This window comes from Achroia grisella, unplaced genomic scaffold (assembly GCF_030625045.1).
Source record: "Achroia grisella isolate CSIRO2021 unplaced genomic scaffold, CSIRO_AGI_Agris_v1 utg511, whole genome shotgun sequence".
Lineage (NCBI taxonomy): Eukaryota > Metazoa > Arthropoda > Insecta > Lepidoptera > Pyralidae > Achroia > Achroia grisella.
Genome location: NW_026712905.1, coordinates 2448541 through 2465816, shown reverse-complemented (window position 1 = coordinate 2465816; position 17276 = coordinate 2448541). Strand labels below are relative to the sequence as shown.

The following is a 17276-nucleotide window of genomic DNA, read 5'->3' as shown; positions in this document are numbered from 1 at the left end:
ACAGTTACCAATTAGTATAGGCACAATTGTTATCTAACTTGCATTTCTTAATTATTGCTTATACATTATTATTATATGTATATATGCAGCACCATAGTTATCTGCTTATTAGTTCTGCCTACATAATTTACTGTTAATGTCTTTTAATTGTTAAGTTTGATTTTGTGTGTGCGTGTTTTTAAATTTGTAAATTTTATTTTCAATTACCAGTGTTAAATACCATTTATGAGTAATCAACATTCAAATGATTAAGAATTTTTAAAAATTAGTTCTAAATTATCTACACATTTCCTGTTCATTAGTAACTAAGTAATTTTATTTTGAATGTTGATTCAAACAGTGTGTAAATTATTCAAACCATTAATCATTCACGGACGCTAAATCCCAGTTTTAGTTTTCGTAACGATATATCTGCAATCATTCATTTGTCTTGTATTATCACCCCATTCCATAAACCCACCCTACCGGATGACGCTGCGAAACAAAATGCCCGACTTTCACGTAATGGCGGATTGGCGGGAAACAGAGACCCGAGCCGTTGTCCGACGACTTCTTGTTCTCAATGACATCGAGCACAGAAAATAGATTGTCGTACGCGTCGAGTCCCGAGAGCGACTTGGAAGTCAGCCCTCCGCCGGCACCAAGATTAGTCAAGTCATCTTCAGACCCTTCAATAGCTACCACACAGGACAATATGGATCGGGACGATGACATGAACCACATGGTCGATGCTGTTCCACCTCCGTACACGGTGGGTATCTTTCATTATTGCATCATCTACAATCATTCTATATACTTAGATTCATCATGTATAAGGAAGAGAAGTTTCCAGAATCACACCATCAATAAAACTACTAACTCTTCACTCAAATAGGTATCATAACTACCAATATCGTGTTATTTCACCAAATCACTCATAAATTATTTAATTTTTGATAAAACATTCCTTTACCTGTTAGGCAATGTTCCTCTCCTGTTAATATATATCAATTTTCATAATTATTGTCTAACTGAGAATATTTTAAAATATACAGTCATTTTTTAAATATCTGATGGTTTTAAATATAAGAAATGTATATTTACTATGAGTTGACATTAGTATTTATTAAAATCAATCACCCTAACTTTTGTTTCTTAATTTCACTACAATAATGAAGTTAATTAAAATAAAAGCCGTTTATCGAATACTACAACACTATTATTTAGTGTACATAATTGCGTTCAATTTCAAAATCTCCTTATTCTTGTAAAATATATTCTAACCTCCTTTATTTGCAATAAAAAAATAAAAATTAAAGGTCACTGAACCTTTATCATTTTATATTAACAGCAAGGCGGCTACAGCGATAGTAAATACGGCTTCTCCGCAAACACTAACGGCACCAACCACCAAGCTCAACACATGGCGAATGACGCACCGTACCAATGTAACCCTATGACGCACTCGCCACCACACTCACCGTTGTACGGCACCGTGCCGGAGTTACCACCGCGGGGTACGGTGACCAGGCCGGCTGGTGGAGTATTGTTACCAGCGCCGCCGCCCGGACGACCGCCACATACACTCAGACACAATCCAACAGTAAGCACAGATTATGTAACAACTCTTACCACTTTTTAATATTATAAACGCGAAATTTTGTGAGTATAGATTGGTGTTTGTTACTCTTTCACGCAAAAAGAACTAAACGGATTTCGATGAAACTTTACAGTAATATAGCTTATAGATCAGAATCATATATAGGCTATAATTTAAAACGATATGTAAATTGGGCGATAAAAAATAAAAATAAATTTGTATAGTGCAGATTAGGCAGCGAAATTACAGGATAAGAGGTATGACATCTTTCCTTCCTTTGGAAGAGCAACGCATGGTATCTACCACAGGTGTCATATTACAAAATAATATCCGTAGTGTTGTAGTATAAAAAAAAAGTTAGCCATAATAATAAATGTATATGATTAAAATTTAAAATATTTTCAGAATCGGCCAAGTGCACAAGAGCGTTTATTTGGTCCGCCTAAAGAGGGTGGAAGTGATGAAACTGCTACGTACACCGCTCGTCCCACCAGTATGATCATCCAGCCGACTCAAGGCCAAGGATCATTGGATAGACACAGGCATACTTCCAATCCGGTAATTGGTCGACATTGAAATTATATATACTATATTTTTTTTCTTTTTCAAAGGCTTGGGTCTTTAGTGCATTTGCCATAATCAAATGGGGAGGGGGGAATATTAATAAGTATAGGAAAATTTTGGATCTTAGGATATGGTATAATAATGTTATATTTTTTTTAATGTAATAGATCTTATAATGGATATGATATATGTATAATACCACACAAACATTTAAACTTAACTGCGACATAAACACGTCGCTAGGCATATTATACTATCAAATGTAATGAAATCATATTTAAATATCTACCAATTCTATATACTTTTTTTTCTTCTTTATATCATTAGTATAGGATTAATATTGATTTAGGATATTAGATTCGAATCTAAAATATATTATTGTTCACAGCAGAGTTCATACGATGGCACACCGTCTTACGAATACAATACCAATAATGGCTTGGGCATGGGCCGACTTCCGCCTAACGCACCAGACGACCTCAAGGTGGCGCCACCGTCTGTGTTAGTACCGAACTTATTTTATTTTGTTATATATTAACATACTTGTAAGTAGATAGATGCTTATTTTTTTTTGCATTCTCAATAAAATACTTTAAGTATTTTTTGTATTTATCAATTACAATTAAAGATACAAAAATATCTATTTTTTATATAATTTTAGAATGGATTTAATTTACTGGTTTAGTAAAAATATTGGTATATTTTTTAACGTGATGTTATAATTTTACTTTGCATTCTAAATATATAAATTAATCCAAAAAAGTCTAAGAGTCTTAGTTAAAACTATTGGGTGGATTTCCCAAAATTTAAATTTTTTAAGCTCATATAATAGAATTAAGTGTGTGATATGTGGATGTTATGTCTAATTATAGTAATTTTATAATTTTAGCAAAATGGAACCGCCTCCACCGCAGAATCCAGCCACTATGGCAACACAAAGTCCGCAACGGAACTCTAACTCGCACGAACACAATTCACTAGATTATAGAAATTCAGACAATAGCTATAGGTACGTGCAATTTCTTGATATATGTTAATAGTTAAAGAAAATACATCATTTATTAGTCAACACTGCTATAGCAAAGCGAGTGGAGAATTAGCTTTTCAATTCGTACGGCCGCGGTGATGTAGCTGTTCTTAGGATTTCGCTTTACTACCATAGGGTGCAGATTCGATTCCTACCACGGTACAAACATTAGTATTCATGAGTATGATTGTTTGTATCAGTCTGGGTGTTTTATGTATATATTATGTGTGTACTTATTTCCAAAAAAATGTAGCTAAGTAATTATATCAGTTGTCAAGTTCTGATTAACTTGGGATTAGATAACGTTGTGTGAATTGTCCAGACATACTTCTCAAAAAGGACATCTTATGAAAAGGGATACTTTCATGTTATTTGCATTTTGCATATAGAATGTGAGTGAAGATAGAAAACTATGGATGTATTCTTTTTTAATTTTATTTTTTTATTTATTAGCACACAAAACAGATTGCAATCGGTACAAGAATTTGATTAGAAGCGTGTAGTTTGATACAAAACTGGATTGATTTCCAACACTACGTGTGCCTATTTAGTGTTGGATTTCAATCCAGCTAAATTATAGCTAAATAAAAAAGCTGAATTATATATATGCATGCAATATACGCTAGATAAGGCAAAACTTAATTTGTATACTACAATTTTATAACTAGATGCGGAAACTGAAAGTAAATTTATCCGTTGTTTCCGTTTTTCAATTGTTTTAATTTTGAAATATTATGTGTATATAGGTCCCCGGAGAACTACAGAAGTCCGCAATCGAATCGTCCCCCACCAATGAACGGCAACAGTCCGCATACGCCTCTACATGCGCGTGGGCCGTCACTGCCTAATGTACCCACTAATGACCACGCTAAATACAGGTAACACTATATTGGTTTTATTTATATAAAAAAAAAATATTTATTTTGACTTGGCAACACACCTGCAAATATTCAGGCGATTTGCAGGTGAACGCCCGTGAACACCTGTAAATACTCTCAGGGTATGTACAGGTGATCATGGGCGTTTGCCCTTTTACTATAAAAAATACTTTATTTTTTAAGTAAAGAAATAAGTAGGTAAGTAAAAAAATTATATTAATAAAAAAAAATACGTTCATATGAACGTAATTTTTTTTTATAATCTTTTTTATTTTCGCTTATGCTACTAAAATGTCCTACATGAATAAATGATTTTTTATTTGAAATAGTGTATCATTTGTTTGAAAATCCGGTAGACTAAAATAATAAATCGAAATCATCGAAAGTTAAGCGGTGTTCTATACCCCTGTACCACCGGGGCCGTAAATTTATTTTTATTAATTACTATATAGCGCGCGGACGAATTCGGCATCACAAGCCGATTACAGCGGACGAGGAGGGGCTCCAGTGCCGCCTTACAAGCCTGTACCACCGCCGAAACCCAAACATTACAGACCACCAGACAACCAGCACCATCCCAGGAATGGGGTAAGTTTTATGATAACACTAACTGTGCCTGCGGTTTTACCCACATGAAATTTAGAGCCTGTGTGTTATTGTGATATGTAAGTTCTATTATTGTAAAGTTTCATGAAAATGCACTCAGTTGTTTTTACGTGAAAGAGTATCAAACATGCATCCATCCATCCATCCATCCACACTCACAAACTTCCGCGTTTATGGTATTAGTAAAATTGTGTCGTCTTAATATGCACTTTACGGCACATAAAATACGTACAAAAGTATATTACCTTAATTCTATAGAATTGTTACTTGGTATATATATTTAGTGAGGTGAAGTAGGTATATATAATATGTATTACATAGTCGACAGCCACAAAAAAACATATGTTGTTTTAATTTTGTTGCCTATGTCGAGCAAATTCAACACTAAACATGTCCAAATATATGAATCTAAAATGGCAGGTCGCGAGCCTACCGGTGCCTGTCAATAAAAAATAAAAGACGGATGTTATAAACATGACTCGAGTTCCTGCATTGGCATTATAGTTCCGATTATGGTTTTTGTTGTATGAGTTGTTTCTACGTGATTTTATATACAATTTTATAAATTTACTTCGGATATCCCGGTGTAATGTGGAATTAGTGTTATTAATATAACATATAATGAATAGAACATGGAGCCACCACCAAACGCGGGTCCGCCAGGTCCCGGCTCGCCACACCAAGCCGCACAGGCTGCACAGGCCGCACAAGCACAGGCTGCACAGGCGGCGCGAGGATACGGACAGCCGCCGCACTACTCCCACCAGCACTCACACTCGCAGCCCTCACACCGTCCGCACACGCACTCTAACTACCATCAGGTAGTGTTGCACATTAAATTTTCATTTCCTTAGTTCTTTCTGTCTACACCTTTAAATGATAGCCTGATTATTCTTTATACAAAATTGCGATTCTCTTATCATTCATAAATACTGACCTGTAGAGATAGCTGTAAGAGTCGAAATAAAATAAAATAAAAATTAGCAATAATGGAAGTAACCTGTTTAATTAAAAAAAAAAACAACCTGAAGATATTTCATAACATATTTGTAAATAAGATACGATTATATTGAGAAAATTATATATAAATAAAATAAGGTAAAAGTAGATTCAAACTAAAAATATAATATTATTTCAGCAAAATATGTATGGAACTCAAATGCCTCCCCACTCACCGCCTTACTCTGGCCCGCCATCACATCATCGCGCCATCAACCTTCCACACAATCCACATCTTATAGGTAAGTTTTTTATTTTTATACTTCAATACATACTTCCTGTACATGTTCATTTGTTATTATTACAACTAGTAGTCGAAATTTGACCAAAATAAAAAATACAAAAGATCTTTGAACCAGTAATAAGAATTAAACAAAAGAGTATATACCTATGCGTATGTGTATCAAATAGTGTGTGTCACGATTTTTTTTATTTATTTAATGTATTTTACGGATTAATTCACAAAAAGTATTAGTATTGAGTATATGGTCATGTTTTGACAATTTGAATTTCGTGTTTTTTAAACTAAAATAGAAGAAGGAGCCAGTACTCTCTTGGATGACGTAATTTATAGATGCCGCCTAAGATATATTATATATAATAACTAAAGTCTTCTTTTGCTTCAACAGATTTAGCTGGAAGTAGAGAACAACGCGGTTCAGCTTTTGAACTATATAGGAAACCACAACACATGCATAACATAAGGTAGGCGATATTTTATTCCACATGACATTAGTCACAGCACTAGCTAGGGTTTTTGTTAAAATTGCACCCCATTATTCCATACAAATTCATAGATTTATGTTAGATAAATTATAATCAATAAATAGAGTGAGTATAGAAATACGTTATTGTTAGACACAAAAAGATTTAGTAAAGAAAATAGACTAGAATTTTGATGCATGTTCCCAAGAATTAGACATGTTTATTTATGAATTTAGGTTTCTATATAGTATATCATATAGCCCTGTACAATTTGCTCTAACATGCAAACACCAATCGCTTCACAAACGACTAACAATGTCTTGTTGGGCCATAGTATTAGTTATGGTTATTGTATGGTTATAAACAATATACATATATTTTGTAACATATATTTGTATATCTGGGCGTAAGTCTGTAAATTGTAATAACATCATAGATAATGTAATGGTAATCTACATATTAGAATATTTTGAATTGTTCGTATCAAAACGATTATTGGCAGTGCGTGTCTGCATTTTAGTGCAACTTGATGATTTAAATGAAAGCATATTGAACTAAAGTACTCCTATAGCCTTCTTTTTACTTATCCATTATATTTTTCTACACTTAAAACTATTTTTGTCGTTATATTCTTTAATTTGTACTAATACTTTGTTATTTATTTCTATCATACATGTAAGGAGATATATACTATATTCTTTATTTATTTTGTTTTCATCTACATCTCTGTTGCCAGTTATTTCAATATGCTTTTAACAGAATCACAAAATTCATTTGAAAATTGTCATTACCATGTGACATTTCAGATTCTTCATTATTTCCTTTTTCTAACATTTCATATTTCGGTCTTATTGAATACTGAATCATCTGAGGTGTCCATATATTTAAATCATTGAGTAACTAAGTGGGTATTTGGTTGTGGGTTTCCGCAGCTCGTCCGATGTCATGAACTCGAGTGCGGAGCGCGACGAGACCTTTTCACCAAAAACTAAAAAGAAATTATCCAAAAAGCCATCGTTTATTAAAAACGCAGTACTAGATCTCTTCCGTTCGAAAACGAAAAATTCGCAGAAAGTGTCTCGACAGAAGTCACTATGTGAGAGTGACTTACAGCAGAGACCAATGTATCAAGCTCCTATGCTTAGGAGGGAGAAGTCAGATTTGGGCGATTTAAGTATTCACATGAGAAATACACAAATTCGAAATCAGATGTTGCACCGAAGCAACTCATCATCATGTGAGAAGCCCGTTTTAAAGCCTATTCTAAAAAGGCAAAGCTCATTTTGTGATGACAGAAACGGATCCATTTGTACAGTTAGAGATTACGACGCTAAGCCTGTCATCAAAAGTCTGAGAAGACAAAATTCTATGTGTGACATTGAAACCGAGCCTAAAGTTACCCCATTGTTACGTAGACAGAATTCTCTTATTGATTATAATAGGAGAGGGATTTATGGTCAGACAAGCAATTTTAATATGATTACCAAAATTGATCCAATCTACCAAAGACAACAACAAATAAAACATGAACCCTTTCATCCTACACAACCACTACCTCCAGAACCAATATACCAAAGTAAAGACCATATTATTTATGATCCAATTCCAAAGCCAAGAAGGACTTACACTTCTGTATATGATACATCAAGTGAAAATCCATATGCTAGTAGATCTGAAGTTTCAATTCATAGTTATGAAAACCCTTACGGCAATCATCAAACAGTGGCAATGCCTTTACTTGATCCCCCTTATGCTACCAAAGCAGAGTGTATACGGGAAAGTCCCTATGTTACAAGACATGAAATGAAAACAGAAAACCCATATACAACGAAACAAGAAGTGATGAGGCAATCTGAATCTTTTTATAGCGAATCTCCATACTCTAGTAAAGAGCAAATGACAAGGCAAAGAAATGTGTCTGAAAGTCCGTATTCGACAAAGGAAGAAATGTTACGTCAAAGATTTTCTGAATCACCTTACAATACAAAAGATGAATTATTAAAACAAAGAATGGATGGTTCTTTTACATGTAAAGAACCTATTTATGGAAGAAAAACGTATGATCCACCACCTAGTACATCATGGTCTGAAAGCTCATATGCAATAAGACCCGATAGAAGGCTACAAACTCCTGTAAGTTTTCCGGGCAGGATTTCCCCTATGAGTAAATGTATGAGTGAACCTCCATACGCTACAAGAACAGAAATGCTAGAAAGAATAAACCAGACAGAGTCACCATATGCCACAAGATCTGAAGTGAAATCCAGTTGTTCTGATACTCACTATAGTTCTTCGCATGATATGCCTGAATTCAGACAGGAAATACGGCCAGCTTCTGCAGAATGCACTTATGTATCAAAACAGGAAATTTTGTCACAAAAAGCGGCTCTATTGGCTAGCAAAGAGTCTAGTTATGGTATTAGATTAGAAGAAAAATTGGAAATAATAAAACAAAGAAATCAAGCAAAGAAAGATATGATCTATCAAACACGAAAAGAATCGAACGAAAGTGATTCAGCAAAAATAAGAGAGCCACTCTACGTATCAAAAAGAGAATTAAAAGACAGTGTTATTTACGAATCCCACCAAGAAACAAAAGAACCACCCCAAATAGTTGATCAGGATAGTAGTGAGCGAAGTAGTCCTTATGAATTAAGTGACGCTAATCACTTATCTCGCAGAGAACCAGTATATCAATCAAAATCTGAAGTACAAGGCAAGACCCCATCGATAGAAAATGAAACATTCCAAGAGATAGACTTCTCCAAGTTAAGATTAACTGACTCAAAAACAGACGCAGAAAAAGAAAAATCGCTAAATAACGACGCCAATGTCTTGATAGGTGAACCGATGTATGCCCCAAGGTTACATGGTAAAGCAGATCACATTTCTAATGCTCTGAAAGTCACAACTTCTCCTATTCCATATGAATCTACTACATCAATGGAAACTCATTACGCGTCTGAATGTAGCATGAATTTTGAAAATAAACCACAGAGCACCCCATATACATCTCAAGATTTAAATGAACGATCCTTAAAGCCTAATAGAACTGTAACTTTTTGTGAAAAAATCCTTGAGAAAAGTCCAGAGTCTAGCCAAGAGAATTCGGAAAATCTGTCTAATAGTCAGAATGATACTACGGTTATTAATCAGAACACAACTGTACAGGCGACATCATCTGAAGAGAATGAGCCTGGCAATAAAACTGATGAAGTTGAGCCTGACGGGCCTCATACTACTTGGGGTATATTCGATAGCGAAGGTGGCATTTTAGAAGACAGACAATGGGGTGTATCTTTAATTATTCCTCCCAAAGCAATTGCGCCAGGAATCAAGCAAAAGATATATTTTACGGTGTCAGATCCAAGGCTCAGCCAACGAGTGGGGGGACCTCCGATCGATATGGACAACGGTAATGCTTTCATAACGGGGCACGCTCCTTGTAGTATCGTAGACAGCACTTACTAATTGGCCATTAATGTTTGCTAATGAATATGAAAATTGAGAATTGAAAATTGTGTTGTAAATGGGAATTGTTTTGCAACTGCAGACAATGATATCTGTTGTGACATAGAAATGGTTATCTTGTATATTATACTTTGCATGATGTTTATTTATAGCATGCGGGGTATATTCTATCTATAATAATTATTTTATATAACAGTATATTTTTTTATGTAACAGCATCAAAAGTAATGTTTTTATTATTATTAAAATGCACGGAATATGTATTTTTATTTCGCATGATTGCATATAAATTAAACATATCATTTCGTTTAATAATATCATTTTCTAATATTATAATATATGTAACAAGGGCCCTCATGTTATGCATTTAATTTACGCAGTTTCCACCACACAATACACTCGTACTTAGAGGTAGAGGAGAGAAGACGACGACATGCCTACGTACAGCCAACATTATGATAGTATGTTTATGACCACATAATTTTGTGCACTGTACTATAATGTGCAAGAAAATGTTCGCCACATTTTCGTTCCGTATTTGTTTTTTTGGTTCTATGTTTTCTATGTGCGTAATGTCGTCTTGAATATGTCCTTAAATTTCCATTATCTTATGTATTATATCTGTCACGCCACATCAATTATAATGTTCCCAATTTTCGTTTCTACCAATTTCGTATTTCGTCTCATACATACCGCCTCCTATCGCCTTTTTGGACGTACGATCTGTCTGGTGGGTCTAGTATTTCCTCAATACCTGCATATTGCATTCTTTCACTGTAGCAGTTTATATCAATTCTTATATACATTCTTTAATAGTTTTTAATTAATTGTCTATATTATTCTCTTTGTAAATATATATACAATATGCTTTTAATTGTTTCTGAAATGCTTTTCTTTTATTGTCATTACTGTCGTCTGTGCTTTGCCTGGTTAACAAAATGCATTAACGTGTTGCGATTTGTGTTTGTGTGTTGAAAATATTCTACCTAATTTTTGTATTTACAAAATTAAAATCTAATCAATTCATTGTATTATCTCCAATCTATAACTATTTTACTCACATTTTTGCACCATGCATAATATTAATTGTTAATTCCACGACTTTTCACACCTTCTATTTAATAGGATTTTATAAAACTGTAATTATATAATAATAATTTTTATTGACTTCATTAATATCTATAATATTTTGTTACACATTTTAAATATGATCATATGCAGATGTTTGAAGTTTTTTTTAACGCGACAGGTGAAGCGATGCTGTCCCCACTAGTTATGTGTGGTCCACAAGGTCTGGTATTCCTGAGACCGGTGACACTTCGTCTGCCGCACTGTGCCAACGCCGTACCTTCCCTGGGCTTGACTATCAAGGCCACCGACACCGAGGCACATCTCAGCACTGACTGGGATCAGATACACCTTCCTGCAACGACTACTCTTAACACTGTTGCCGTTAAAGTAGATCATTTTTAATATAAATTTAAAGTTAATATAAGTCGTCTTAAGACTTAATTACTCATATTGTGGTCAGTAGACAAGCACACACAAAATATTGTAAGAAAATAAGATTAATGTAAAGTAAAATAAATTAAACTAACAACAGCTTAAAATTTAATTCAATTTCTTAATTTTATCATGGTTTATTTTAAAACTCTCGTCTTAAAGACGATTTCACATTTTATTAGGTAATAATATGTTTAATACACCATAAGTTAATAGAAAAAAATATTCAAAAGATTTAAATAAAATGTATATGAACTATTTAATGGCGTTGGTAACATCAAGCTTAATTTCACAATATTTTAATATTGCCTTCATACCCACCTAAAAATATATTAAATATTTTGCCTTTGGTAAGTTAGTGGTGCTAAACAGTAACAATACACGAATGTTATTAAAAATATATATAACGTACACTTAAAAAAACATATACGTATATTTACACGAATCTCAAGGCGCTTTGTCCACGGTGTAGTTTGTAGCAAGTAGTAAAGAATGAATGAAATGAAGGTTTATAAGTGAACTATTATCTTTTGTATTGCCAGAAGAATTATTTTAAGAAATACTTACCATAATTAGATGTATGAGTAATAATAATGTTCATGTACCTATTATTATATTATTTAATATGAAAGCATTGTCTTTAATTAATGTACGTATTGGAATGTTATGAATTTATTAAAATTCGATATTTTTGTAATTTGGCTTCCGTAGGTTTAAAATTGAATTTATTGTTGCGATATTTTAATATAATAATGTATTGTATATTAACATTAATTAAATCGGTAATTATATTAGATACATTTAAATTTTCATCCTGCTAATTTCATGTCTGAATTGTGTATCTTTCTTTTTTTTTTAAATCTGTCTATATTATCGTAAATGTACCTTCACCATTGCGGATATTGTATATTTTTTGTTATTTGCAATATCATAGTCATTTTGACTAAATGATTAAATTTTATATTCAATGAACTTATCTTTTTTTCTGTCCTTGATAATCATTACAGTTATAGTATGTAATGTTTTATTATCTGTGGTCATAGCTTTAAAAATTATGAACCAGTAATCTTGAGTTCATATCAGTTACAGATCTCACTAAGACTTACACTTCAATTAAATAACGCAGTTTATAAATATAGGAGCCGTTTGCATCAATGAATGTGGTACGGGGAATTATCTCAGTTACTCTACACGTGTTTGTTTTTCAATGATAATGGAATGGTGCACCCGCCTAGGCTAACGGTTTACGTTGGTAAGGAAGAATGATAACGTGAAAATGAAGTTAGGTCAGTTAGCCCATCCTGGCAAATTCATCAGTAATTTATCACGGGGGGACCACGACCATAGGAAGTAAAGCGGTGCGGTAAACCGTTAGACCATCAAGGCCATTAAGAATGCATGTTCGTGAAAAAAAATATATTGAAATATATCCTATGCGGTCTAAACTGAAAGCTATCGAAGAATTTACAAATCCAAATATATAGGTACATATATATAAAAAAAACTGCGAAAGAAATGAAAAACCATCGCGAATGATTCCTAGTGAAGTCAGGATGATGTACTAATAACTTTGACTTCACCTATTCACCTGTGTAGGTGAATAGGCCACTGGCGCAGGTGCAGTGGCTCGACAACTTACACTGTTAACCACTTCCATATTAATCTATTAAATTAAGTTACTGTAGGAATTTTCTCCAAGTAAAAAATAAGTATTACAGGTTTCATATTATTCATATCATGGGTAATATTTTATTCTTACACGGTCGTAATTCATTTGAACTGGCAGTGAGTGAGTAAATTGCAGCGGATTGTCATTAAAGGTAACGTGTTCTCATAGGGATGGCAACACATGCACGTTTTATGGACAGTCGAGAACTTGAGTACAAACGCATTTCGCGGTATACTCTTAAAGTATAAATTATGAATGTCTAGATTTTCTTTTATTTAATTAGAATAGTAAAATAAAGTACAGACAGTGAGATAAAAATAGTTCAATGGATTTCGGCTAGCTCTATCTTACTGTCTGTACTTTTGTCTCATCTAGTGTATTTTTGGCGCTAAGCAGCTTGCTTCTTATAATTTATTCTGGTTTGAAGTGTGATATGGAAGTGGAACTATAGGCATAAGTGTCACATATCGCTGAGTGATATTGTCTATAAGCTTCAGTTGTCACATCACATCAGGACTTATGAGGTTGCTCATCAACTTGTTAATAAAAATATATAACAATGTTTGTTACTAGCTGAACGTCAAATCGCTACAAAATTACGGTCTCAATGCACTAAAGGTTTAGCACACCGCCTTATATCCGATGTTCGCAACTCTCAGACCGATATATTCATATTTATGAATAGAAATGTTTGTGCTGTGCGAAGAGTAGAACCCGCTTTCGGAAGTAAAATGATGTGTTGAACCGCTATACCACCGAGGCCGTTATATTATGTGTGTATTTTAAAAAAATGTATCTATGTGTGTATTGTCTAATACCCATAACATAATCTCTATTTAGTGTGAGACTACATGGAACTATATGAATTGTATTGAATAAATAATGTGTATTATAAAAACATTCTCCATGTCATATCAAACAGCATGCATTCAAAAATTTATGAATATCTAATAAAAAAAAATTAAAAATATTAAATACAATTTTTTAATAAAAAAAAAACGGTCCACTGGGAAGAACAAACGCCAATTCATTTGTATACATATATAGGTATAGATTTGTGCGCAATTTTGTATTTGACTGTACCACGTACCACGTATAATGTTAGGTATAATGTTCAGTCATTATTTGTCGACGGTCGCGAGGTAAAAGTTTATGAGTTCGTGTCGTAGATATTTTGTAACACCGGTGCATCTCTGATTTTCAAATGTATCAGTAATGTACAGAATATCTAAAACCTAAGCCATTAAAGTACAAATTTGCGTAATTTTCATAACATAACATGCAGTTTCCAAATTATTCTGGATTGAAACGACCCGACGTGTCGTAGGGAGCAAACGTGCAGGATCGCTAATTGGAAAGATGAAATAAGGAAAATAAAGCATGCACGAAATACATACTCAAAACAAAACATACTCTACATACCGTTACAAATAATATAAAAAAAACATTAAATATCAAATTCAAAACTATTTCGTTTCATATGACAGGTAGATTAGTAAAACTGTGAAAAAAATATTTTGATACTTCCAGCTATTTCTGTCTTTGTTGTTATAAAATTTATTCTCTGTTGTTATTTTATATCAATCGAACATTTTCAAAGAAACAAAGTATAGAGTAGCGGTAGAGTTACGAATAGAAAAGCGCACTCTTGGTTATCCTTTTTAGTTTGGCACTAAAAATAAATATAGATTTCATAATTTGAACCACACTCTCTATTCAGGTTGATGTAGCTTGATTAATAGAAAAGTTTCAATATTAATAGAAACTAAATTATATATTTATACTAGTTTCGGCACGTGACTTCATGCATCCATTTTGTCTGATAAAGTAAATTTATTAAGAGGAGTCTGAACACTATGATGGTCAATTTCTGCTGAACTGACCTGATTTCGTGCTCATCCTATCATCCTGGATCTACCGGCACAGGTATACCTACCATTAGCGCAGACAAATGCATTATTTCACTATTGAACTATAAAAAAATGTTACGATTCTAAGTACGATAATATTACATAAGTAGTATAATCTAAGTCCATAATTAAATTAAAAATAAACCCTTTCATTACTGTCTATTGATGTTGATAATACCCCTAATTTATGAAATGCCGTATCGAATCGCAAACCAAAGACAGACATAGCAACCCAGGTACCAGCCCATTAGCGAAATATGTATGACATTGTCATAATTATACTGGCTATTCTTTAATATGACACTATAATAGACGTAATGAGTATGTGAAAGTTATTTATGTAATAAGTATACCCTTTTAACGAGATATCAAGTTAACAATAAGCTTTCATAAATATCTTCCTAAACTATGGTATTAAGATGTTCTGAGTGCCATGATAGTGACATAAAGATAAAACTACTGTTAATACTGTACTACGTATATTTGTACCGGTAACGTGTATAATTCAGATATTCCATACAATACAGTATTCCATACCTGAGTACTAAATTATACGTATAGATTATAAATCTATACATGTAAGTAAAATTGGAGTGTCTGATTGTAATATTGAAATAACAGTTTTTTTACTACATGCATATGAATATAAATACGGTACATACACTAAAATAACATTTTTTACAATATTTGTCTGTTTGTTTGTTCCGGCTAATCTCTACTCCGACTAATTTTGACGGGACTCTTTTGGCAGATAGATGATGTAATAAGGAGTAACTTAGGCTACTTTTATTTCAGAGAAATAAAGTTAAATTCCATGCGGACGAAGTCGCGGGACCAACTAGTTTATTATATACTTACCTGTTTATCTTGTATACCTATATAAAGTTCTCGCGTTACAATGTTAGTTACCATACTCCTCCGAAATGGCTTCACCGATTTTTATGAAATTTTATATGCATATTATTTATATCCCTAAGTGATAAGGGTTGTCCAACCTTAGCATTTTTTATTTTATTTTTGGAAAAATTTATTATTTTTATATTTTATAAAGTGGCTTTAAAAAATACATACCCTAACCCTAAATTTTCACCCTTCTATCAACAACCCCTATTTTTTATCAATCTTATCAACGTGATAAGAAAATTTAAAATATTAAGACTGAAATATGTATGTATTATCTATATAGCTACAGTAAAAGCTCTATTTAGATTACTGGGCAATTAAAAATTACATTGTTGAAAATCGATTACTGAAATCAGTGTGTGAATTTAAAAGTTCTCAGAGCGTACTCTCAAATATGAAATCGGTAATATCTAAATGAATTTTATTTGATGATTTGATTTATGTGAGCAATACTGTTTCTATAACGACGCACAGAGGTCACACAGTGACATAACACTGCAATATCGGGGATTGTAAGGCCGCATTTATGTACATAAGCTGACGCGGATGCGCAATTAGAATAGAAAATAATTTATTCAAATAAACTTACTTAATTGAAGCACTTTTGAATAGTCATCACATTTTTTAATCTACCGCTGAAAGCGCGGATGTGTGTTGCGATTATTCAACAATTTAAGTTGTAAGTGTGTGAATTGATCAGTACTGTGAAAAAATATTTAATACACGGTTTTAATAAGAGGAAATATAAACATTTATTAAATTTGAATTCACATATCCATACGTTTCGTTTTTTATTGTTTGTTTTATGAGAGATTAAATACATGAGCATGAAATAAATTTAATATAACCCACAGATGGAAATGTAGAACTAGACCATTAATTTAACGACATTAAAACGCAAGACGATAGAAGATTAAAAATCGGTTGTAAGAAAGCCAATCCTAAATATATCTAGATAAAGTTTATATTTAATTATAAAATGACAAAAGGTCTACTTATAAAAGTGTTTTTAAAAATACAAATTGTTTTTACGTTATGTCTTGTTACTTACTTCATAGAACACAGCATAAAAGAAAAAAAATCTCATGTGTTACAACCCTATATACCACTTATATAACATTTGTCTGATTCTCAGTCTTATTACTTTTGATGTACTGCAAAAGTAAAAGTTTGCGTGAAAATATTTGGAAGTCTAGATATTTGTTACTCAACCAAACTTTTGAGCACAGATCTTCGAAGGTCGCAGTGTCACAAGTTCCTAACATCTGACCATAAAAAATAGACTCAACCAAGCATCTCAAGACTCAAACATCTAGACGGATTTAAAAAAATAAAATTTGTTAAACTTAGATATAAATAAGGCTGCAGAGTAATAAAGAAATTCAGCCCTGTTTATTATTACTCCTGGATAAATACTGTGAATGCTGTATATCGCTCTTTTTGGTTTGATAATCAATTGATG

At 32.8% G+C, this 17276-nt stretch overlaps 1 protein-coding gene across 6 annotated transcripts in view; it reads left to right on the top strand.

Annotated features, from left to right (window-relative positions):
• LOC131846519 (tight junction protein ZO-3-like) overlaps positions 1-11755 on the top strand; it is a 105364-nt gene extending 93609 nt beyond the window's left edge. For 4 of the 6 annotated variants that reach the window (XM_059195845.1, XM_059195847.1, XM_059195848.1 and 1 more), the window contains 12 exons: positions 527-751; positions 1331-1582; positions 1985-2137; positions 2532-2644; positions 3033-3152; positions 3917-4048; positions 4501-4636; positions 5284-5475; positions 5793-5895; positions 6283-6358; positions 7291-9773; positions 11079-11755. In XM_059195845.1, coding sequence (XP_059051828.1) covers positions 527-751; positions 1331-1582; positions 1985-2137; positions 2532-2644; positions 3033-3152; positions 3917-4048; positions 4501-4636; positions 5284-5475; positions 5793-5895; positions 6283-6358; positions 7291-9773; positions 11079-11302 — 4209 coding nt within the window. In that variant the 3' untranslated portion in view covers positions 11303-11755. The remainder of the gene's footprint in view (positions 1-526; positions 752-1330; positions 1583-1984; positions 2138-2531; positions 2645-3032; positions 3153-3916; positions 4049-4500; positions 4637-5283; positions 5476-5792; positions 5896-6282; positions 6359-7290; positions 9774-11078) is intronic. The other 2 variants (XM_059195846.1, XM_059195850.1) reach the window with 2 other exon arrangements.
• The last annotated feature ends 5521 nt before the right edge of the window (positions 11756-17276 follow it).